At 39.9% G+C, this 22952-nt stretch overlaps 2 protein-coding genes across 15 annotated transcripts in view; one reads left to right on the plus strand and one right to left on the minus strand.

Moving 5' to 3' along the window:
- Positions 1 to 21116, plus strand: part of SEPTIN11 (septin 11) — a 97151-nt gene extending 76035 nt beyond the window's left edge. For 4 of the 13 annotated variants that reach the window (XM_054486803.2, XM_063663779.1, XM_063663780.1 and 1 more), the window contains 3 exons: positions 2882 to 3014; positions 5055 to 5242; positions 8803 to 12915. In XM_054486803.2, coding sequence (XP_054342778.1) covers positions 2882 to 3014; positions 5055 to 5242; positions 8803 to 8818 — 337 coding nt within the window. In that variant the 3' untranslated portion in view covers positions 8819 to 12915. Of the gene's footprint in view, positions 1 to 2881; positions 3015 to 5054; positions 5243 to 8802; positions 12916 to 13371; positions 14461 to 20819 lie in introns of those variants that run through there. The other 9 variants (XM_054486797.2, XM_063663777.1, XM_063663778.1 and 6 more) reach the window with 4 other exon arrangements.
- A 278-nt stretch (positions 21117 to 21394) lies between these two features.
- CCNI (cyclin I) overlaps positions 21395 to 22952 on the minus strand; it is a 29117-nt gene continuing 27559 nt past the window's right edge. For both annotated transcript variants that reach the window (XM_054486808.2, XM_054486809.2), the window contains one exon: positions 21395 to 22900. In XM_054486808.2, the coding sequence (XP_054342783.1) occupies positions 22457 to 22900 (444 nt within the window). In that variant the 3' untranslated portion in view covers positions 21395 to 22456. The remainder of the gene's footprint in view (positions 22901 to 22952) is intronic.

The raw sequence follows: 22952 nt of genomic DNA on the forward strand, positions 1-22952 counted from the left end.
GGTAAGGTTTTATGGCTTCTGTCTTATGTTCCTGATCATTGTTTCCAATGTCAGAGTTCAAAAGCTGGCTCACATTCTAAGACACGATGATATAAGAAGTAGCATTTGTTGAGCCCATTTGCCTGCTCTGGCCCAGGGTGTCAAAACTGCTTCCAGACTCATGTCTGAAGCTAATCTTGCCAATGGCAAAGTTGCTCCTTAGGCTTTCTCTGGGACTAGGCTTTCCAATTTTGGACTGCAAGCTTCACTTAAAAAGCATTTTCCATCACGATCCAGCATACACATTTTGTGTAGTAATGCCTACTCTTAAACTTTTTAACATACTGGTTAAGACCCACAATTGAGTTGTGATTCATAGTTTCATAAGATGGCTTGTGGTTGGGACTGGATAAGGCAGAGTCATTTAGTGAGTTCTCAGCATTTAGGGTAGCATTACCCAGAGCACATTCTATCAGTGAACTGCCTAAATTTTCCATGATCCGACAAATTTGGAGGATTCTAAGACAATCAAGTTAAACAGATTCTTTTACTGAAGGGCTTCTCGGAGCATTTAAGACAAGCGGTAGTTAGCAAACTAGTTACATCAAATCACATGGGAAGCATTTAAAACTAGCAAACTAGTTGCATCAAATGACCTGGGAAGCATTTAAAACTAGACCATTTTGCCTTACTAGACATCCTGAATCAGCCTCTCCAGGACTGAACTTAGGACTCTGTATTTAGGGAAGTGTAGCAGCAAAATGTGCCCAGTGCCCCTGCTGTGTGGCCAGGGTTGGAGATCCACCATGCACTGTGAATCTGCTAAAAGGATAGCAGGGGCACCATTCTCCCTTCCGTCTTTTGACGTTGGAGCCCCTCTTTCGGAGATCCTTTCTTGAAATTGGTGGTCTCTGGAATACACTTTGGGTAGTGTTTCTATCAAAGTTTCCATTGTTTGTTAGAAAGAAGAGGGAGATATATTCATTATTCTAAAATCAACAGAATACAGAAAACAGAAACTGAGTTTTCTGTAAAATTTCATAGGAGGGACGAGTCATCCTCTACCTTTGGCAATTCTGACCTAAATAATCGTGATGAAGAGTTTATTATAAGCTAATATGCAAAATTTCATGAATTATTTTATAGTTTTGTTATCAGTATACTTCTCTTTATCTCCATTGCTATAGATCTTAAACTTGAAGTCCAACTATTGCTATTAATATTAGCTAACACTAACATTGACCAAACATGTTTTTATCTCGTAAGATAATGTGAAAGCGAAATGCACCTCTGGAAACTCAAAACACTTGATTATTCATAAACAGGTGCTATTGATAGTGGCAAGGGCAAGAGAACTTACTTTTAATAAACTAATAACCGTGTTAATTATTGAAGTATAAACCAGCATAATTAATACGTTTTCTTTTTTTGAGATGGAGTCTTGCTCTGTTGCCCAGGCTGGAGTGCAATGGCATGGTCTCAGCTCACTGCAACCTCCAATTCCTGGGTTCAAGTGATCCTCCTGCCCCAGCCTCCCAAGTAGCTGGGATTGCAGGTGCTCATCACCACACCCAGCTAATTTTTGTATTTTTAGTAGAGATGGAGTTTCACCATATTGGCCAGGCTGGTCTCGAACTCTTGACCTCAGGTGATCCTCCTGCCTCGGCCTCCCAAAGTGCTGGGATTACAGGTGTGAACCACCATGCTTGGCCTAATACATTTTCTAATACTAAACTAGTTGTGTGGTTCATTATAGATGTGTGTATCTACATGCATGTATGCTCCTATCACCTGAATTTCCTTTTTCTTCATGTGAATGGACAGATGTAAATGATATGTGGTGGTCTGCATGGTGCCAGGGGTCATCCAGAGTGGCTATCCAGTTTGTAGTCTACACTTTGGATGAATTTGGTCCATGGGAAAGGCAGATATACTGCAGATGGTTAATATACAACAATTGTTGTAGGGAAATTACAAGACAAAGAGAGAAATAGCTCCTTATAAAATATCAGCAAATGTTTCTGTGTGTATGTGGGGGTTGCAGTGGGGGTGTATTTTCTTAGGCTGTGTTACCAAAGTGATTTCTCTGTAAATATATTTGTTTTGACTTAGAGATAAAGCTGAGCTGTAGCATTCAATGTAGAATATTGGGCTCTAACTTCCAAGACAGTCAGGAGGAGGATAGAATTGAAAATAAAAATTAAACTTCTCCCTGCTCTATTTACAACTGGTAATATAACTTGAAAAGTAGCAATTTTCTACAGTACCTTTAAAGGTAATGTTGTCTCTTTAGTTTACTTGCTGGGTCTATTTTCCACATTGGGGGCTGGAGGGAGATGAGAGGGGAGGGTACCATTTACTGGGCACTGACTATATGTTCGATGTTTTATTCCCTTCCCCTCATTTCATTCTCAGGGTCATATCCCTAGAAGGTAAGTGTCACTGTATCCACATCTTAGACCTTGGAGGCTGAGGGAGGCTGTGCTTTTCTAAGAACAGCCGGTTACTTAGTATGACCCAAATTCAAACCCAGATCTGTGGGACTCCGGTGCCTCTTCATTTCTCCCCCTATAGCAGGCCTTCTCCATCTTCTCAAATTCTATACCACCTCCACCTCCTCAGCCCAGGTTTTCCTTGTATGAATGTAAGATAAAACTTGGCTAGTCAGAGACACACCTTTAGTGCTGTGTCGTGCTTACTGGCTGATTTCTAGTTCTTGATGCACTTGTCTTTCCAACCACAGCATAACTAAAAGCAAAACAGTGTCATTCTACTTATGCTTTGATCTGGCAAGCAGCAGCTTTATCTATGTTTTGAAAGTAGATAGATAGAAATTATGTGAACTGAAATTTCTTAGTATACAATTTCATGATGCTGTCCTTCGTTTGTGGATTTTCAATAGTCTTCAGGAGACATATGAAGCAAAAAGGAATGAATTCCTGGGAGAACTGCAGAAGAAAGAAGAAGAAATGAGACAAATGTTTGTTATGAGAGTGAAGGAGAAAGAAGCTGAACTTAAGGAGGCAGAGAAAGAGGTAAGCCATCTGTCCTGCTTCAAGGGAAAGATTTGTAAGAGAGAGATTTTCTAAATACATCACACTTTAGAGGACTTCATGATGGTCCAAGTACTTTCTACATGCATTTTGTCACGAGTGACCTGCCAACCTGGCCAGGAAAATGGGTCAGATATTCTCATCCCTGTCTTACAGATGACAAACAGGTTATAAAAGTTAAAACTATTTTTGCAGTCACATACCTAGTTAGCAGCAAAACCGAGACTAAAACTAGATCTTAGGTCTCCAGATCTGATCACATGGCCTGTGTAGCTCTGTGTTTCTTCAATTTACAAGTCTTAAAACATGAGATTTGGGATTCTGGGACTATTATTATCATCTTAGTCTATCGGCCAACTCAGCTAGACTTTGGCAGTGTCTGGGAGACAACGATCTGACACAAAGCCTGCACTCCACATCTGCGCCCGTGCTTCTGCCCTCACGGGGCTCGCACTCCCTGCTTCAGCCTTACCTTAGTCCCCTCCCCTGGCCAGATTAACTGCTTCCTAGAAGTTAACATAGATTTATACTATAACACTCATCCCATTGTATTTGAGTGTGTGTGTGTGTGTGTATGTGCGCTTGTGTGCATAATGTCTATTTCTGCTGGTCAATAATGGGTATCTGAAGTGTTTGACCAATGTCTGTATATGTTTCTAAGTGAAATCATTTAAATAAATTTCCTCATTTTCTTGTTTTAATTTATTTTGTCTAAACACTACTGAAATTTAGAGGCTATTTAAATAGCTAAGCACTCAAGATGGTTTTGCTGCAGAGAAAGTTGAGCCTTATTTGCTGTTGGCTTCAAGAACCAAGGGGATGCTGGGTAAAAAATCTAAAATTGTCTAGAATTCCTTCCTTTCCTTTTCTTTTTCATTTTCTTTCTTCTTCCTTTGCTTTTCTTCTTCCCCTTCCTTCCCTCAAGGGCCAGAAATTTCCCAACACATTATTTAAGTAGCTAATACATAATGCGCATATATATATATACACACACACATATATATACACACACACATATATACACATATATACATACACATATGTGTATATATATACAAACACATACATATATGTATATATATACAAACACATACATATATGTAGTCATTGTATATATTTCTAAGTAAATGTTTTTTATACATTTTAAAAAAGGACCAGAGGTAAAGAACCACTTTTACCACTAGGGTGAGTTTTTTGTTAGGATCATAATTAATTTTGGCCAGGTGCAGTGGTTCACGCCTGTAATTCCAGACCTTGGGATACCAAGGTGGGAGGATCACGAGGTCAGGAGTTCGAGACCAGCCTGGGCAATATGGTGAAACCCCGTCTCTACTAAAGATACAAAAATTAGCTGGGCGTGGTGGCGCATGCCTGTAATCCCAGCTACTCGAGAGGCTGAAGCAGGAGAATTGCTTGAACCCAGCAGACAGAAGTTGCAGTGAGCTGAGATTGCGTCACTGCTCTCCAGCCTGGGCAACAGAGCGAAGGAATTTTTAGTCCGAAGGAGTTCAAGTGTCACAGGAGTCTGGGACTTTGAGGGATGCTCTTCAGCATCCCAGCTCAGCTCCTCCAGGAAGTCAGTAAAATGGTACTTTACACCTGTATTAAAGCCAGTGCAGCCACATGACACGTGTTTGTTTGTTTGTTTTCTTTTTTTTTGAGACGGAGTCTCTGTCACCCAGGCTGGAGTGCAGTGGTACGATCTCAGCTCACTGCAACCTCCGCCTCCCAGGTTCAAGCAATTCTCTGCCTCAGCCTCCCGAGTAGCAGGGATTACAGGCACCTGCCACCACACCTGGCTAATTTTTGTATTTTTAGTAGAGATGGGGTTTCACCATCTTGGCCAGGCTGGTCTTGAACTCCTGACCTCGTGATCCACCCGCCTTGGCCTCCCAAAGTGCTGAGATTACAGGCGTGAGCCACTGTGCCTGGCCATGTTTTGTTTTTTGAACAGATCCAAAGAACTTTACGTCAAAAGGATTTTCATTCCGTTCAACAAGCCTGTTTTCTTTTTCTCTCCAGCTTCACGAGAAGTTTGACCTTCTAAAGCGGACACACCAAGAAGAAAAGAAGAAAGTGGAAGACAAGAAGAAGGAGCTTGAGGAGGAGGTGAACAACTTCCAGAAGAAGAAAGCAGCGGCTCAGTTACTACAGTCCCAGGCCCAGCAATCTGGGGCCCAGCAAACCAAGAAAGACAAGGATAAGAAAAAGTAAGCAGGTGTCACCCCCCTGTATTGGGGACCTCTAACAATTTATTCCTCTTGCATGTCTCTACTTTTCCCATTTACAGACTGGAAACTGGTCCTTTACCAGAAAGATAAAAGCAAGTATTTTCTCTACAGTGCAGGGAAGATGATGAAGGTTTTTAAAATTTTTTAAAAGGTACACAAAGATTAATTTATAAAACTTGACCACATTGACCAAGCAATCAGGCCTGGAGGAACCTGTTGTCTCCAGTAGCATCTTCCACACCAACACTAGGAGTCTCAAAGAAGACAGGTTGATGTCTCTTCAGCACCCTCTGAAGACAATTCTCATGACTCTTGATAGAGAGCATCCTAAAATCACAATTGTTAAAATTATTTTCCTATTCTGTGTTGTAAGACTTCGTAAGCCAGTCACTGAAAGTCTCATTCCCAAAATGAAACATTTGGAAGAGCTGCTAGTGGCCACTAGTTTCCTCTAAATTCAATATGATGAATTGTTTTATTGTGAAATGGGATCCAAATGCCTATCCAGTTGACACCTCTGCCAACCTCAAGCCAAACCTAAACCCACTCATAAAAGGTTTTTTTAAATAGGGTCTTAATGTCATGTGCCAAAGGGTCAGATTCTGCTCTTGAGTTGGTCACTTCCTATGATACTCCAGTAGCAGCTGCCTGAAACCAGTGGGAGATTTAGGCCTGCCTCGACATTCTCCTGTGATTTGAAGCTCTCCTTTGAATCATCATAAAGCCTAGTTTTATGTCAATAGCTATCGGTTTTGACAGGAAGCACGATGGTAAGAATACCACTAAGGAAAACCTTTGTGGTGTCCCAATGACAAATATGCAGATGCTGCCCTCCTTTGTCTAATGTACGGTGCTTTAGGGCAGCTATTTAATATAAAGCAACTCAGAACTTGTTTCAGGAAGTCTTGCTCTTTTGCCTTACATGCCAAGGTTCTAGGGAAAAAGCTGACCATAAGTAAACAAAAACATTGATGCTCAAGCACATAAAGAATTACATTCTTTAAACATGGAGTACATAGGATCAAGTCTCTGCACAATAATTGAGATGTGTTATAGGGAAAAGTGAGCACAGTGCTATTGTCCACTTAGTCTTCGTGAATGTGCAGTAGGCTCACCCCTAAGGAATCTCATGTTGCCTGCAGTAAAAATAAAAATGGACTGCTACAATGACATACTGAGAGAGTTTTAAATCCTGCTTTACAAACTTTGACATTCTGAGCTCTGAGACAGCAGAAAATGTATCACCAGAGCAAGGGAGGAGGCAAATGTTCTGAACAATAATAGAAGTGGTTGTGATTTTATTTGGAGTTGGCACAGATCCAAGTGACCAAAGGAGTTCAAGGCCCAAAATTTAGTTATGCTGGATTAATTCTGAGAGTAACAACCACATAGATTATAATCTAAGAAAACCCTTTGTAGCTATGCGTGTCAGGAGAGCATCTAACACTAATGGTGATGTTCCCCATGCAGAGACTCAGAGATTACAGTGACTCTTCCAGTGAAGACAGATGAAAGCCATTTGGCATTGTACCTTTGTTAATCCAAACTAAACTAACCAAGGATATAGGGGTGTGTGTGTGTGTGTGTGTGTGTGTGTGTGTGTGTGTGTGTGTGTACACATACATCTATAGGTATGAATGAGACAAAAACTGCTGACTTATAGCTTAGGAAACACAAAGTCAAGTTTTTCTTTTCACCCTGAAGCACTCAGTGCATAAAGGTTCAAGTTTTAAAGCTAAGAATGTTTCTAAAAGACCAGCAGTGTTAAAAGAGTATTTCGTGTATGCTAGACGTGCCTTTAAGCAATAAAAATTCCAAGAGTTGATCATTATTGTGCCTCCATTTTAGAAAAGTTTATTTAGTAACAAACTTCCCAGTGTAGGGAGGTTTTTCCTTGCCCTTTTGAACATGTTAGGTTATTTCCTTCCTATCCTGGGGCCTTACCAATGTGTAATGCTTTCAAAGTTTCTATGAAGCCTGTGTGGATTCTATTTTAGCTTATTTATATATTCTCATTTATTTTGAAGGATATTATACTTAATTTGGTTCAGAGTAGTCACCAGGTTTTGCACCTGACAATGGCACATATTTTTTGTATAACTTTTTCTAGGTCCTTACCCTTTTCCACACTTTACATTTGTACAGTGAAAGCAACTGCCATTGGAGGCCTGAAGTGTCCAAGTAAGAAAAAAGAAAAAAATCACACCTGTTACTGCCAGTGGCAGTGGAGTGTTTTGGTTAGAGGGACTGCAGAAAGACAGTGGCCAGGCTAGACAGAGCAGCACTTTGAAAAAAGCTGGGAAGATGCCTCCTAGCATAGCTGGAGCAGATGTGGGAGTTGCCATTCAGGAACTGACTTTGTTATAGGTAGAAAATGAAAAGGCAGATGCTTACTTATTTACCTGCTATGCTTCCACCTCCAAGCCTAACTTAGTTTTTCTAATAGTTTTAAATTCTCTTTTTTCTATTCTAATGACACGCTCCTTTTTTAATGTAGGTAAGGCTTTATACTTCTCCTTGACCTGTAGTGGCATGAGAGTGTATAACATTTCCTAAGATGACAGGCAAAGTAGAACTAACCCTGGCACTGCCATTAGCTGGACCCCACCTTCTGCCATCTCTGGCCACCAAGTCACTTTCCTTGTTTGCGGCTATACCACAGTGGTGGGACTGCCCAGGGGTAAGTTGGTCAGTGGACAGTGTTCCTCTTTTCTGAAAACTGTCTGCACAATTGCCAGCAGGCATTTGCTGGTTAAGATGCATCTATCCCAAAAGACAGTTTTAAAATTCATCATTTTAAAACCATACTTGACATCTAATAACTACAGTTTACCCAACCATCCACTCATCTTTTAAAAAAAAATTGTTTTGATTCTTGCTAAGGAATAAGGTTGCATGTTTTGCATTTGCCTAAAATTAGACATGTGGACCGTGGGTTTGGCATTGCTTTGTACCTAAAAGAAGGGGGGAAAGCTCCTGGCATTGCTGTAGCTGTAACCATTACAGTGATCGTCCTTTTTTTCCCCTACCCAACTAGATTAATAGCATGTCCTCCATTCACTATGTAATTTCAATCCCTAAACTGCTTTAGACCTTTTCTTCAAGTCAATTGTACAAAGGCATTTATTGTATATTTATTCTCTGACTCCTTCAGCAGCTCAGAAGTGGAAAATGAAGCTCCTATTCAGTACTAATGGGACACCCAAACCTAATAGATAATGGTTTTGTGTTATCTGAGAAAACAAAAGTCAAACAGTAAATCCTCCCACTAGACATGCAGTGGTTTCAAGAAGTCACTTGTGAATTCTAAATTACATACAAATGGAAACTAACCGTATGTCTTTAATTCAGTATTAAATTTTGCTTTTGCTTGTCATGTAGAGTAGCCTTCTCAAATTTTTGGTTTTAATTTCTGTCAATTCCATAATCATTGCATGAGCATTCACCATCACTGAATGCTGGTGCTGTCGCTCCTAATTTTCCTTTCTTTTTAATTTATTATTATTTCTAACTTTTTTGTTTTGTTTTTTAACTTGCAGTGCAAGCTTCACATAAAGCCTGGCAAGCCAAGGATGTTCCCGCATTCACCTGCTTTTGCAGTAATATCGTATCTCTGCCATGTGTGTTCTTTAGTTTTATTTTATTTTATTTTTTTACCCTTCCTCAAACACCAGTAACTATTATTAACTCGTTTTGCTGAATGTTGTTGGGTGGTAGAAAATGATAGAACAAGCGAATAACCGCAAATGCTCTGTGCAGCTGGACTCTGTTTCTGGAAAGTAAATGATTTGCTTTTTATGCCTGTTCTGAATGGCAGCACGAAGCAGGCCTGTTACTTGTATGTCGCTTTGGACAGAGGAAAGGGGGGTAAAATGCTACCTGTACGTCTGACATGAAAACTTCTCACCGCCTCAGCAGCTGAACTAAAAACCTGAATAGCCATGACAAGAGTTTGCATTTTCTTGATGATTCATCTCCATGAGTGCACAATCCCTGAACTCACTGTCTTTTCTCCACACTTGTCCCAAGCCAAGGTAGATTTGTACGTAGACAGACTGCTGAGCAAGCATTATATTTTATTTTTATACTTGCATGACATTTTCATTTTAATCAATAACATTATTTGGCCTGAGCTTGTGGGTCTGTTCAGACTGTCTCCTCTCATGGTTTGAAACTGTATCTGAATGCCTGCCTTCAATCCTGGCCAAGTTGGAGTAGACTGGTATGAGAAAACTATGATTATGTTCACATTTACTGCTGCATCCTTGATCTTCTCACAGATAGAGGTCTTAAAGGTTGGATCATATAACATTGCTTAGCAGAAGAATCTTCTACTAAGGATGATGGGCTTTCTACAGCCTGCTTACCACTAACAGTAAGGAATCTTTCACAAACACACCTCAGTTTGTTCCCAGTGGGCTTAAAGGGAGGACCTAATGACTGATTCTAGGATACTTGTACTTCTAATAAAATTTTTCACGAATCATGAGAAAATTTCCACAGATACTTCCCTTAGAAAATTTGCTATAAACTCTGTATCATTGGTAGCACAAATTTGAGGGAGGCCTTGTCAATTTTAAGATGGAAATAGGAAGGACCACAACATGACCCGTAAGTCAAGAAGGTAGACATTTCATATCCAGCTTCCTTGCTTAGTCTCCTTTCAGTATTTGGCAATAAAAGAAAGAAGAAATAGAACAGCTGAAGTCTCAAATCATTGTCTGGAATTTTCCTCACCTTGGCTAGCTCCACCGGCTCTTTGTCTAAGGCCCTTGCCTCATCAGGGATTAGAACTGGCCCATATTGCCAGAACCTGTACTAAATGCCTAATTTGTATGGAAGAGTGCATATTTAATCTCTTTTCTATACTGCTCCTTTCTGATGCTTATCCTTTCATCTGTGTGGTTGTTTTTTTCCCTCTACTAACAGGATCCTCCCAGCTTTCTCTATACATGTAGAAAGGACAACATTTCTCATGAACCCACTGCCCCTCTGCATTTTCCTCACGGTTAGAGATTAAGTAAATAGGATAGAATATGCTTCATCTCCCCTGACACACACTTTCTTTTTTGAATGAACAAGTCTCTATTTTGATTTCAGCAAAGATTTTTTCTCCCTCTCTTTGTCCTCAACCATACTTAGAGGAAAGAAGGAATGGTCTTCCATGAACTGATTATGCTTAACTAAGCAAAGTAAGGAAATTAGTTTCGTGGAAGCCTAAACAAAGCTGGAATAGAAACTACACACTAGACACAGCAGCAGTCATAGTCTTCACAGGTTTAGGAGCTACTGGACCAACATTCTTGTTTTTGCTTTTGTTTTTTTAAATAATTCTAGTCTGGAGCTAACTGGAGCAGCCAAATAGTAGCTGGCATGTTGATTCAAACCATGGGCTGAATTTGCTCATAGGCTGTGCATCAGACAAAAGCTTGAATATTTGTGTTGTATGCTTGTTCCAACCACCGCTTGTGTGAGCATTTTTGTGGCTTGTACAGAAAGTACACTTTTAAATTGTCTCTTGCATCACTAAAATTTTTTTAAAATGAGCATAACAACGAAAGGCATCCAGCTGACTTTTTGATTCCAAGATTATTGATTGGATTGACTTTTTTGCATTAAATTTTTCCCAGCAAAATAAATCATATGGCGAGTCAGGGAATAAAAAGTCGAAAGAAACAAATAGAAGCTTTTTTTTTTTTTTTAATGTATTGCTTCTGAACTTTTTTCTGCCACTGCTCCCCAGCCCTGTTTAGTTTGTTATTGCTGCTCTTCTTTTTTCTTTCTGTATCTATGCCTTTTTTCACAGTAGTCCTTGGCTCTGCACGGAATAAATGATACCCTCAAATCTAATTGGATGTGCTTTCGCCTTTGCATGTAAGTACGGTAGTAAGAAACCTTTGAGATCTTTCTGACTTTTCAAAATTAGAGAAAGCAAATGGGATGGATGGATTTTTTTTTTCTTTTCAAGGGGGGCAGGAACGTAATGGTTTGAGTAGCCTTTGTTTAACAAAAAAACAACTAAATATATTTAAAAGGCCACATTTATATTTTTTTCACAAGAACCACATAATAAATTCCACTTCTTGACCTGAATTTGGAAATCCGAAATTACTAATCCAGGCCAGGTGTGGTGGCTCATACCTGTAATCCCAGCACTTTGAGAGGCTGAGGTGGGCAGATCACTTGAGGCCTGGAGTTCAAGACCAGCTTGGCAAACACGGTGAAACCCCGTCTCTACAAAAAATACAAAAATTAGCCAGGCGTGGTGGCACATGCCTGTAGTCCCAGCTATTTGGGAGGCTAAGGCAGTAGAATTGCTTGAACTTGGGAGATGGAAGTTGCAGTGAGCCAAGATTGCGCCACTGCACTCCAACCTGGGTGATGGAGTGAGACTCTCCAAAAAAAAAAAAAAAAAAGAAATTATTAATCCCTGCCTGTGCTCTATCTAGCCTCATGGGCATCATTGGATAGCTCAGAGGGCCCTTGATTCTGGCAAGGCAAATAAAGCCAGAATGAGAAATTACCATCTTCTACTAGAGAAAACCAAGAGAAAAATTTTTATGCTAGGATGCCTTTATGACCACTTAATTTTTTAATCTTAGTTTAATGGTCTCTCCCTGGTGCTAACTGCTGACAGTGGCCACCTCTTTTTTGGGGGTTGAGGGACCTACATAACTAGCTGGCCTTCCCCCATATCTTTTGTTCAAACATAATGACCATCTTTTTGCTTCTTCTTTAGATCTCCATAACACATGTACTGTAGAATGTGATGGAAAAGCATTGATGAGAATTTATTGGCAGTTCAGACTGTGTTTTCCCAACTTAAGCTCTTTATTAATTGGTTAAGGCTTTCTCCAAAAAGGGCATTTCAACAATGGGAATTATTTAATGTAACAGTGGGCACAGATTACTTATCTTCCTTCTCTGCTTTGTGACTCACCAGCAGTAACACACACAATCCACATCTTGTGCACCTCAAATGAACAGACTTGGTTTCCTTGCTTTCTTGACATTTCCATGACCGTTTCACATACAAACTGTTGGGTGAGGTTTTTCAGCTATTACCGACCCACGTCCTGCTGTCTCTGTGTGGTCCTACAAAAACTGTCCATTCCCACCCCTTTGCTTTGCCATTTGCAAGTGTCTGGAATTGTCAGGTCTCAGCTTTGAAAAGTCCTGGTTCCACTGATAGGACACATTCTTTAGTGGGAATTAAGACCTACAAAGTCTAGTTTGTATGTAGGTATGAAGGGAATTTTTTAAATAAATTGAAAAGCTGTGAACAGCATTAGAACTTTGTCTATTTCTTAATTTTAAAATATGCTGATATGCCTTAAACTGTAGTTGTAGATCCTTGTCATTCTGCTGTTTGAAAATAACCAATGTGTTTTCTAAAACTGTCGTGTAATCTACTTTCATTGTTAATGCAGAATTGTCATATATGTAAGCTGCATGTTAGACATTTGTCTTTTTTAAAGTAATTGTATTGATGTGAAGCATATCATTTTTTCAAATATGAAAGTAATCACTTAGCAACATGCTTGGTAATTTGGCATCTGTTAAGGTAGGAGAGTGGTGAACAGGTAATCTATGCATATATCACTAGTGCCAAGACATAAAGCGGGGGAAAATATATTTTTACCCAAACATTATTTGTGTGCCCTTTTTTGTGAGTTCTTTTTAGTCACTGCTTGGTTTGCATATGTACACGTGCTTACTGGATAAAAGAAATAGGGATAAGAGTCTCATGCTTTCCTGCCTCGTGTGGTAGACTTCAAATGGCTGCCGTCTGGGTTACACCAGTTTCTCAAAGATATGTGCCATGTGGTGTCCTGTACTTCACATATCATGTTATCACCCTTTTTCCCCCATGCCTGTCCCTGTCCACCCTGCCAATTCATGTGCCTTGGTGCCCAGCTGAGGCATCGTCTTCTTCACTGGCCTCCTATTCCCTGCTGCTGCTCACCCTCCCGTCGAGCTTGAGGAAGTCACCCTGTTAACTGACACACTGCTGTTCTTTCACAGCTTGTTGTAGAGAAGCTCCTTTTTTTTCTTAAGCCATTAAGAATCAAATTTGAATCTGAACCTTTCTTTTTTCTCTTCTGTAGCTTCTTCTTTATGTAACCATCCTGTTGACAAGCCCTACTCTCTCCTAATGGACATAGAGCATTAGAAGAGCAGGAGCTGTCTGTTCACACGTGTTGGGGAAGAGTTACCTCATTTCCACCATCGCCTCCTGTTCTTTTAAAGTCTGGGTCAAATATTGCACTGCTGTTTGTATTTGTCAATGTCTGCCCATAGTGGATACTGAAGTGACTTACCACTACCAAAAAATAGTCATATTCAATAATATTAATTAAAAAGGAAAAAGGAAATTGAGTGAAACAGAAAACGTGAGCCAAGACCCAAGGTCTTGTGCTGGGATCCCCTTGCTTAGAACTATCATGTTCTTGAAGCTGCTGATCCAAGAACTGATGGACTGAAGACAGCGTGTACCCTAACCTGAGGGGGCCACCACGCCCAGGGCCCACAAACTTGATCTCATGGTAACTCCTTTCCTTTCTGTCCCATGAGCCACATTCTGAATAGCCTGATCAGGATCCTCAACCGTCAGGTCATAAGATCCGAGCAACATTTTCCTTCCTTTTGTTAGTTTTATGGGTTGTTTTGGTGTTTGGGGTTTTTAAAAAAAAAAAAAAAAAAAAATTTGATATTGCATGAACAGAGATGGCTGCAGTTTTTTTTCTTTGGAGTGTTCTATTGATACAATGTTTTTATTTTTCAGCTGACCATCTGCCTCTTGAGAGAGAGAGAAGTGGGCATCCTTCCTTTAAATTCAGGAACCACTGTTGTTTTATTTGACTTTTTCTGTTACTTGCATCCCTTATATAAGTTGTTTTGGATTTGGGATTATGTTTTGGGGGAGAAAAATTCCAGTTAGTTCTGTTTTTTGTATTGGTTATTCAGCTTACTTTTGGTATCAAAATTATGCCAGTTTTAAGCTCACTTGAGTGAAGTTTAAGTCACAAGATTCTGTTTAATATGCTTTCCTCGTTTTGGAAATAACCAAAAACTTCCCTTTTTTGTTACGGGATTTTGACCTACAAATCCTAATCATGTTTAAAATGTGCCGGTGTTGGGTAGATGACTTTTCTGCCTCTGGGGTTCAGTTTATATTTAAAGATACCTTAAAATAACTTACTGGCCCATCCCTGCCTTTTTATTTGTTGTGAAGCTCTGTACCTTGTGTCCACAGTTTTTTACCAGGACCCATATGTCTTGGACCATGGGAAATGAACCCTAAACAAGTACATATCTCTTCTCCCAGATAACAGCATCATTAACAATGGTTCTGATTCACACTGTCTTCTCAGAGTTACCTAGGTGGATTTCTCTACAATATCTGCAAAACAACCTGCTGAGAATCAAAGCATTCAGACTTGATCACTTAAAATAACATCCATATCCAAACACATACTTCTGCCAGTTGAGTGAGCCTGTGATTTCTAATGCTGACCTGTTTGTGATGAGTCAGATTCAGGGCTAGATTACTTTAGTTAGCAGTCACTTCTTGGGGGCAGTTTTCATAGTGAAGGGACAATTTTCAAATCATATGTATTATAAAGCATGGACATATATTTCGTTATCTTTCAATTTCATTACTTGTTTGTAGATAGGCTTATTTCCATCTTTACTTTTCAGCTCCATAGTAGGTAGATCATAAAAATACTGTTGGTGGTATGAGTTGCATTTAATCAAGATCCTCAGGAGTGTTCCCCTCTGAATAAGAATGGTAACATATGGTTCCTTTAGACAGTGAAATGAAGCAGCAGCAGTCCCTGCCTCTTGAATCACTTGATTCCTGGAAAGAGATTATTTAGAGCAATTGGATGAACAAATTGGCAAGCAGCTTTCCTTTACTTAGAAAGAAACTAAGTAAATGTAAGTAAAGTCAGATACGTGTGAGCCATTAAATGATCAAAATGTCAGCATCAAAAGCCATCCCCTTCATTCTACACTATAATCTGTAAGGACAGAAATCTGCTAGTAATGTGACCAGTGGAGTGGGAAAGGAATAGCGGCTCCTTACCAGCTGATGCCAGAGCATGACATCAGTTTTGCAAGTTAAACATGTAGTTCCTGTTGTGTGAGACTACTGTCATCACTACATATAAGTGACTTTATTCTTAAACTCCCTATTTTGATATTTTAACTTTATTCTATCATTTTAAAAACAAATTCTGCATCAGATTGTAAATATTTTTTGAGCAGTATTTAAAAATCAAATTAGGTGTATTTAAGTAAGAAATGTGTGTCTGTTGTTGCTATTTCCTTTTTTGTTTTTCTGTTTTAGCTCCCAGAGTAGAGGAAGTTAATATTAACCATCTTAATGGGAGGAGTTAGGGAACAGAGGGTATTATCAGTAGGTTAGCCTCAGTCCAGTTACCTAGGGGAATCTGATCATGTACACCTCTGGCCAACCAAGTGCCTTGCCATCTCAATTCCCCTAAGATAGATTGCCATTGATTTGGCATTTTACAATAGGCAGTTCTTTTTCTCTAGTGTTGATAAAACTGGTAGATTTTCTCCTGGCTGACCAAGTAGGGGATGTGAAACCATCTTGGGTATAATTACTAGCAATAAAAATTACTGGCTTGTCTCAAACAAGATTGTGGAAAAGCAAAGCAGAGAGAAGTGAGCCATCTAAACCTATTTCCATTGGTAATAGGCTTTTTGTTCTTCATCAATCTTAAACAAATATTAGTTCTTTTCAGATACAGACTCTGCCTTAATACAAGCATAGTCTAGATGGTCTCCTTGAGATTAGCCCAGCACACGTGTAAAGGAGAGATCCAGCTTTCTCAATTGTTATGCACTGAGCTGGACAGATAGAAACAGGTCCTCACCCCCAATAATTGACTGAACTTCTTTTCCCGTCAACAGTGCTTATCAAGTTCCTTCTTATTTGGTTATTTATTTGTTTATTTATTTATTTTTGGCCTGCTATTGGCCCAGATTATGGGTAAACAGGTCTGGTATCAAACAAATACGTGGCTGAGTGCGATGGCTCACACCTGTAATCCCAGCATTTGGGAGGCTGAGGCTGGTGGATTGTTTGATGTCAGGAGTTTGAAAACAGCCTGACCAACATGGTAAAACCCTGTGTCTACTAAAAATACAAAAATTAGCTAGGCATGGTGGCGTGTGCCTGTAATTCCAGCTACTCAGGAGACTGAGGCAGGAGAATCGCGTGAACACAGGATGTGGAGGTTGCAGTAAGGTAAGACCGCCCCAGTGCACTCCAGCCTGGGCGACAAAGCACAACTCCGTCTCAAAAAAAATAATAAAAAACACAAAAGACTATTAAAGTTTTTTTAAGCCACCTTTAAAACCTTTTGTTTCACAACTGACTTATCTTCCCACCTGGAGACTGACGGTGATGGCACTGTGGCTCACTTCAGAGTTCCTAGTGCTTGAATTTTTAAGACCATGGTATCTAGTTTTTGCGAAGGATGCCATCTGTCTTTCAGGTCAATCTCCAGCAAGCAACTGGCATACCCAGGGCTGGTGAAGGGATTGCTTGTATTAATTTTGTTTTTCTTTGGTGGAATCTCACTCTGTTGTTTAGGCTGAAGTAAAGTGGCATAATCACAGCTCACTGCAGCCTTGACTTCCTTGGTTCAAGCAATCCTCCCACCTTAGCCTCCTGAGTAAGTAGGACTATAGACATCAGCAACTATGCCTGGCTAATTTTTTTATTTTTTGTAGGGATGGGGTCTCATGTTGCCCAAGCTGGTCTCAAACTCCCGGCCGCAAGCATTCCTCCTACCTCAGCTGCCCGCAATACTGAGATTATAGGCATGAGCTACTGTGCCCAGGTTGCATGTGCTAATTTGAGAAGACTATTTGGGAGCCTAGGTGTCTACTCATCTCCCTTTCCTACCTTGCTATTCCTGATTAACAGCTATATATAAATGAGACCTATTAGTTGTCAGTGGAACATCACGTGAGGTACAAAAGATTTCACATCTGCCTCAAATCAGTTACTTGTAGGGATGTGAGATGAACAGCCTTTCAGTCCATTGTGGAAAGTTTCTTCCAAAGTTATGGCACCTAGACCAGGGGAGGCAAAGTCTATTATAACAAGATATTTTTGGTCCCTGTCTCACAAAAGAACAAATAAATGTGTGTGTTTGAGGGTGGGGAACGGGGAGCAGAATAACATTCTATAAAGAGCTGGGCTTGGACAGGTGCATTGGCTCAACATCTGTAATCCCAGCACTTTGGAAGGCAGAAGTGGAAGGATCACTTGAGGCCTGGAGTTTGAAACCAGCCTAGGAAACATAGTGAGACCCTATCTTTAAAAAAATTTTTAAAGTTAGCCAGGCATGGTGGTGTGTGCCTGTAATCCTAGCTACTCAGGAGGCTGAGGTGAGAGGATTGCTTGAGCTCAGGAGTTCAAGGCTGCAGTGAGCTAGGATCGTGCCACTACACTCTACCCTGAGCAACAGACCTAGACCCTGTCTCTTATATAAACAAAAGAGCTGGGCTTAACTGTGAACAATGTGTTTAGAACTCTGGAGAGTTGCAGTTCTAGCTTTCCTTGTCTTTTTTTCTTATTCACTCATCCATCTTCCCCCAACCCCTCCTTCCCTCTTTCCAAATACTTTATTTTGTATACTGCACCAGGCCTACATTAGGTACTGGGGATTTAGCCATGCACTATGAATTGAACTTGTATAACTCATATAAGCACAGCAACGTTAAGAGTGAAAGAAAAGGCAAGCCTTTTCTATGCTAAATCGTTTGCTGAAGATAGATCATATCCTGAAAAGCAAAAAGGATTCTGCTACCCACCAGTCACTTTGTAGTGGCTGCTTGCCTAAAGTTGGCCTTCATTCTGGAGTGTCCTATTGCCTAACAAAATAAGCTATTTCCAAGAAATGAGAGACCAGTTCACTAGGCCTAGGGCTATTCAAACTGCTTTTCTACTACCTTACTGTTGTGTAACACAATAAGGTCAACAGTTTTGGCATTTGATCTGCTATGAAGGCTATACTTCTAGAGTTAAGAGAAAGGCAGAGGTTCTCATTTCATCCTTAACTCGAGGCTCTTAGGAACTAAAAAAGTGAGCTCTTCTCAAATTTCTCCATCTGATAAGACATTCTTGGTTATCTTATTACGCCTTTTAAAGTAAAACTGGCACAAGGGAGAGTTATGTCTGACATTGGTCTTACATACGAGTACATCATAAAAGCCACTAAATATGGTGAGGGAAAACTTGCTATTTCTTGATGCAAGCTGTGCTAAGTAAGTGTGCTCTTCATCTTTTCTCTCCTAATGATTGGCCAAATCCAATTCAAACTGAAAGCAGCAAGGTTTTGGGACTTGGCTATATTCAAGCCTTCCCAATTGTATTTCTAGGCTACTTTGCAGAACCACACAACTCACTAATTGGGATTTGTAAGACTGGTTCTGGTTTTTCTTGGTCTGAAACGTGGTATCCAGTCACCATCTGCCCCTTAACCCTGGCTGATCTTGCCAAAGTTCTCTCAGTCTCTCACACACACAGGCCTCCTGTACCTTGAGTAATATGAACTTCTAACTAAGCCAACACAGTTGGCTCAGCAACCAGATGAGTGTTCAACTGCTCACTAACATACAGTAAACTCAATTTCTCCCAGAAATTTAAAAAGATGCTGTATTTTTCTAAAAGCACCATCTAGTGGCCAAAGCTCATAGCATTATTTGGTAACAGGTATAGGAGACATTCTCAACATAAAGACTGAAAGAATTTTCGAGGCTTTAGAAGTAACATTTACATGTTAGACAAAACTTCATGATGTCAAATAGAAAGGGTAAACGTTTGAGATGAGTTAGAAGTTGAACCCTGTTAAACTGGGGATGCATTCTGCCAGGTTGTTTGTGAGAACCTGTGACATAGTATCTTCGCTTTCCAGTTGAAAATGTGCAAACTACTTTAGATAAAGATAAGCTCCTCATCATGTTGGCTGTGCATCAGTAGCTTAACCACATTTTCTCAAGTGAAAAGCCACCATGCTGCTTTGGGCACTAATGCTCAAGCATAACTTGCTTCAGGAAATCTAGGAGTAAATTTAATAGCTTGAAAATTCAGGTTTGTCAAGAGTACAGAGGACACACACACAAGTGGCTGGGTCTAACAACACAGGAGAAAATATATAGTATTTCTTGGGGGGCACAAACACCAGTGTCTTAATTCTCTCAACAAGAACATAGGTTCAGATTCTCATCAACTTGGCTGAGTGAAGAGCTACATTCTACCTTCGTTCACAGCCAAAGGCAGCGTCAGGAACATTTATGACAAACTGGTCATATTTGACCTTTTACTGACATTTGGGAGCACTCTGCATTCCCAGCTTTCCCTTCTCCCTCCAAACTAATACATAGTCTATCTGTAGAGAAAACTTCTAGTTTGCTATATAACTAACTTTATATTCATCTCGTAGAGAATGAAGTAAAATATTTAGCTTCTAGTCTGATCTTCAAGGGCTAGAACATGTTCTTTAGGTTTGTTTGTTTTTTTTTGGTTGAGTGGAGGATTAGAGAATAACTACTATCCCCATCAGGTATATTCCCTTGCCTTTTTAGAGGCTTCACGGAGTGACAGGTTTTTTAACCACCAGGAGGCACAAAACAATTATGTGCAGAATGCTTAAGTTTCTGGATCTTGAGTTTGTGATGTGATGCCAAAGTTTAACACAAGTAACTTGGGATAGGCTGAGAATAGTTTCAGGTAAAAAGGGAACTAATTGAACAACAGGAACTTTTTTATTTTTTGATAGTCTTCCTCTGTTGCCCAGGCTGGAGTGCAATGGCACGATCTCGGCTCACCGCCTCCTGGGTTCAAGCGATTCTTCTGCCTCAACCTCCCGAGTAGCTGGGATTACACACCTCGTTAATTTTTGTATTTTTTAGTAGAGATGGGGTTTCAGCATGTTGGTCAGGCTGGTCTTGAACTCCTGACCTCGTGATCCGCCTGCCTCAACCTTCCAAAGTGCTGGGATTACATACGTGAGCCACCGCACCCGACCGGAACATTAATGAAAAGTTCTACACTGTTCAAGAATACTAGGCTCTTTCTGTCACAAGCCACAGTTCTCTAAGGGCCCACAGTAAGTCGTGAGGAAGTGGGCTCAGGCCTCTGAAACGGTGGCCAAGGTTAAACAGTGCTTTTGAGGGCCAGGTGTCCAAAGTACTATCACTGAACTGAACGATGGGTTAAATAAGCTCTGACGCATGAAGGCTAGCAACCCACTATCCCACTCGATTCAGCGTCCCGTGAGAATGCTGTGTTCCAAACTAACTTACCAGCAATTTGTAAATGTTGAAAACCTTAAGACCAAAAAGTGAAAATCCTATTGTCCTCTTAACATTCTGCTCAATTTGCAGCTACTGGACTACAAATGAAATACTGACTCTAAACTCAGTTTTATCCCTAGCTTTCTACATAACACAACTATGTCCTCATCTGTTAAATAGGAGAAAGTTTCATAGTATCTGTGTCATTTTGCAGATACTGTGAACATATGCAGTTGTCAACTTCTTAGAGCTCCCACAATTCAGATGAAGTAAACAGACGAAGATCAGGATAGGACATTTTTGAAATGTCTATCTGTGAAGCCAGTCCTTTGCTGTCTTCCCTGCCACTCCCTGTACTGACATGTGAGTAAATGCTTCCCATTTAACTGGATTTTAAGGTCATAAAACAGGTAGTCAACCCTACCACAAGAATTTTTTACAAATCAGATGATGACCTGAAAATACTCTTGTTCTGCTAAATCTGAACATTAAAAAATGGCTAAAAATGACATTTTAAAGATATGGGTCTGAGCCTACTCTCACAAGCAGTCACATTAAGATGTAAATTTACTATTTGGAGGATTCACAGTGCACCAGTGAAAAAATACCACGAAAGAAAAATTCTTATGTCTAAAACCTATATCCCTCAATCACATTCAGATCCTCTTGTTTTATTTTCAGTAAGTGTATTCTTGGTCTTTCTATTGTTTTCTCTAGTTGAAATAACAGTGCCTAGCCAATCAGGAACCTGTACCTCTTCACAACCAGAAAAAAGTCACAAAACAAAAGTTAAGGACAACTTTTTATTGCTACCAGAGGCTTTTATCATCAGTACACAGTTCTGACTGCAATACCTTTTTCAGACTGCAAAGGGAGCTCAGGATCCAGAAGTCATTAAAAGAAACATAGGCTGGGGAGGCAGGGGGAGTAAGTTCTATTAGAAAATCCTAATAGCTTAACAAAACTAGGGTACTAAATTCAGTTATAACATGTTACAGACTCAAATCATAGAGCTGCCCCAACATCTAGACAGTCTCTCCTACTGATTATAAATGAGTGAAAACTATCAGTTAGAAAAATCTAATTTGTTACATACATGTTTCTTTGGTGAGCACCTGGATATATTTATCACAAATTCTTTTATACAAATGTCAAAAATGCTTTCAATAAATCTAAGTGTCCTAATTACATGCCACTTTTAAGCATCACTTTAAGGTAAACAAAAATGAAAACCATAATTTTAAATTAAAATTTGAAATGAGGCACAAAAATCAACCTGGTAATATGAGAACTTTTTCTATTACTGTCTCTGATTAATATGGGACAATTCCAAAGTACCCTTTTCAGACTAATTGGAACTTGAGTCATGGCTGTCACACTGAAATAATTTGTTCATTCAACTGCAGTTAAAATCAATATAGATCAACATGCATAAAGTTCAGTAACTATTAAATGGAGAAGCAAGCAAAAGCAACAGGAAAATTAAATCAGGATGCTGAGGGGGAAGAGGATTGCTGGCCATGAATTTTAACTGAATTTTTGACGGGGCAAGCTACGTTACATTATGGCAGAAAAAAAGTGCAACTGACATACTACAAACAGATTTTTTAAGTTTAAACAAAGTTTGGATCTTTTGGATTTTTTTTTTTTTTTTTTTTGGTCTTTATGTGCTTAAATAACGCTGCATTATAATTAGCCACACAAATAATGAGAGTTTTATTTTTTTTTTCTGGCTCACTCCAAATCAGCCTGTTAAGGTATATTTCCTTCTACAGCCTTTCCTGATTTTGCATGTTCTCATTCCCAAAGTAGTCTACCTTAGTTTACACTCAAAGGTAGCACTTGTTAAAACTACATGACAGAAACAGGCTGCAAAGGTGGACAAGGGGAAGTATGTCCCTCTTGTCTTGATAAATCAGTGCCACACACAGAACCCACATTTTCTGAGACATTATCTTCATTATAGAGCCGTTTGATTCCATCATAGAAGTCATCCACTTCCATTTCCTCTACTTTGCGTTTAGTAGAGGTCTGCTTGCACCCACTGGCAGCTGGGAGATGATGGTAAAAGGCTGCTGTACCTCTGACTGGCACTTCTGGCTTGCTGTTGTCCTTGGAGAAGTCTGGGCCTGGGACAGAGGAGGGATGTAATCTGAACACTCCTTTGTCACAGGTCACCAGGGTGTGCTTGAGGGGACGGTAGACATAAACGGAATTTAGAGGCAGGGAAGACTGCAGAGTAGAAAGGTGATGTGCCACAAGCTCCCGACAATGGATCAACTGGGAGCTATCCATCTGGGCCAGGAAAAAAAAACAAACACACAGTTGATCATTAACATAGGCTGCT

Source organism: Pongo pygmaeus, chromosome 3 (assembly GCF_028885625.2).
Source record: "Pongo pygmaeus isolate AG05252 chromosome 3, NHGRI_mPonPyg2-v2.0_pri, whole genome shotgun sequence".
NCBI classification, from domain to species: Eukaryota; Metazoa; Chordata; class Mammalia; order Primates; family Hominidae; genus Pongo; species Pongo pygmaeus.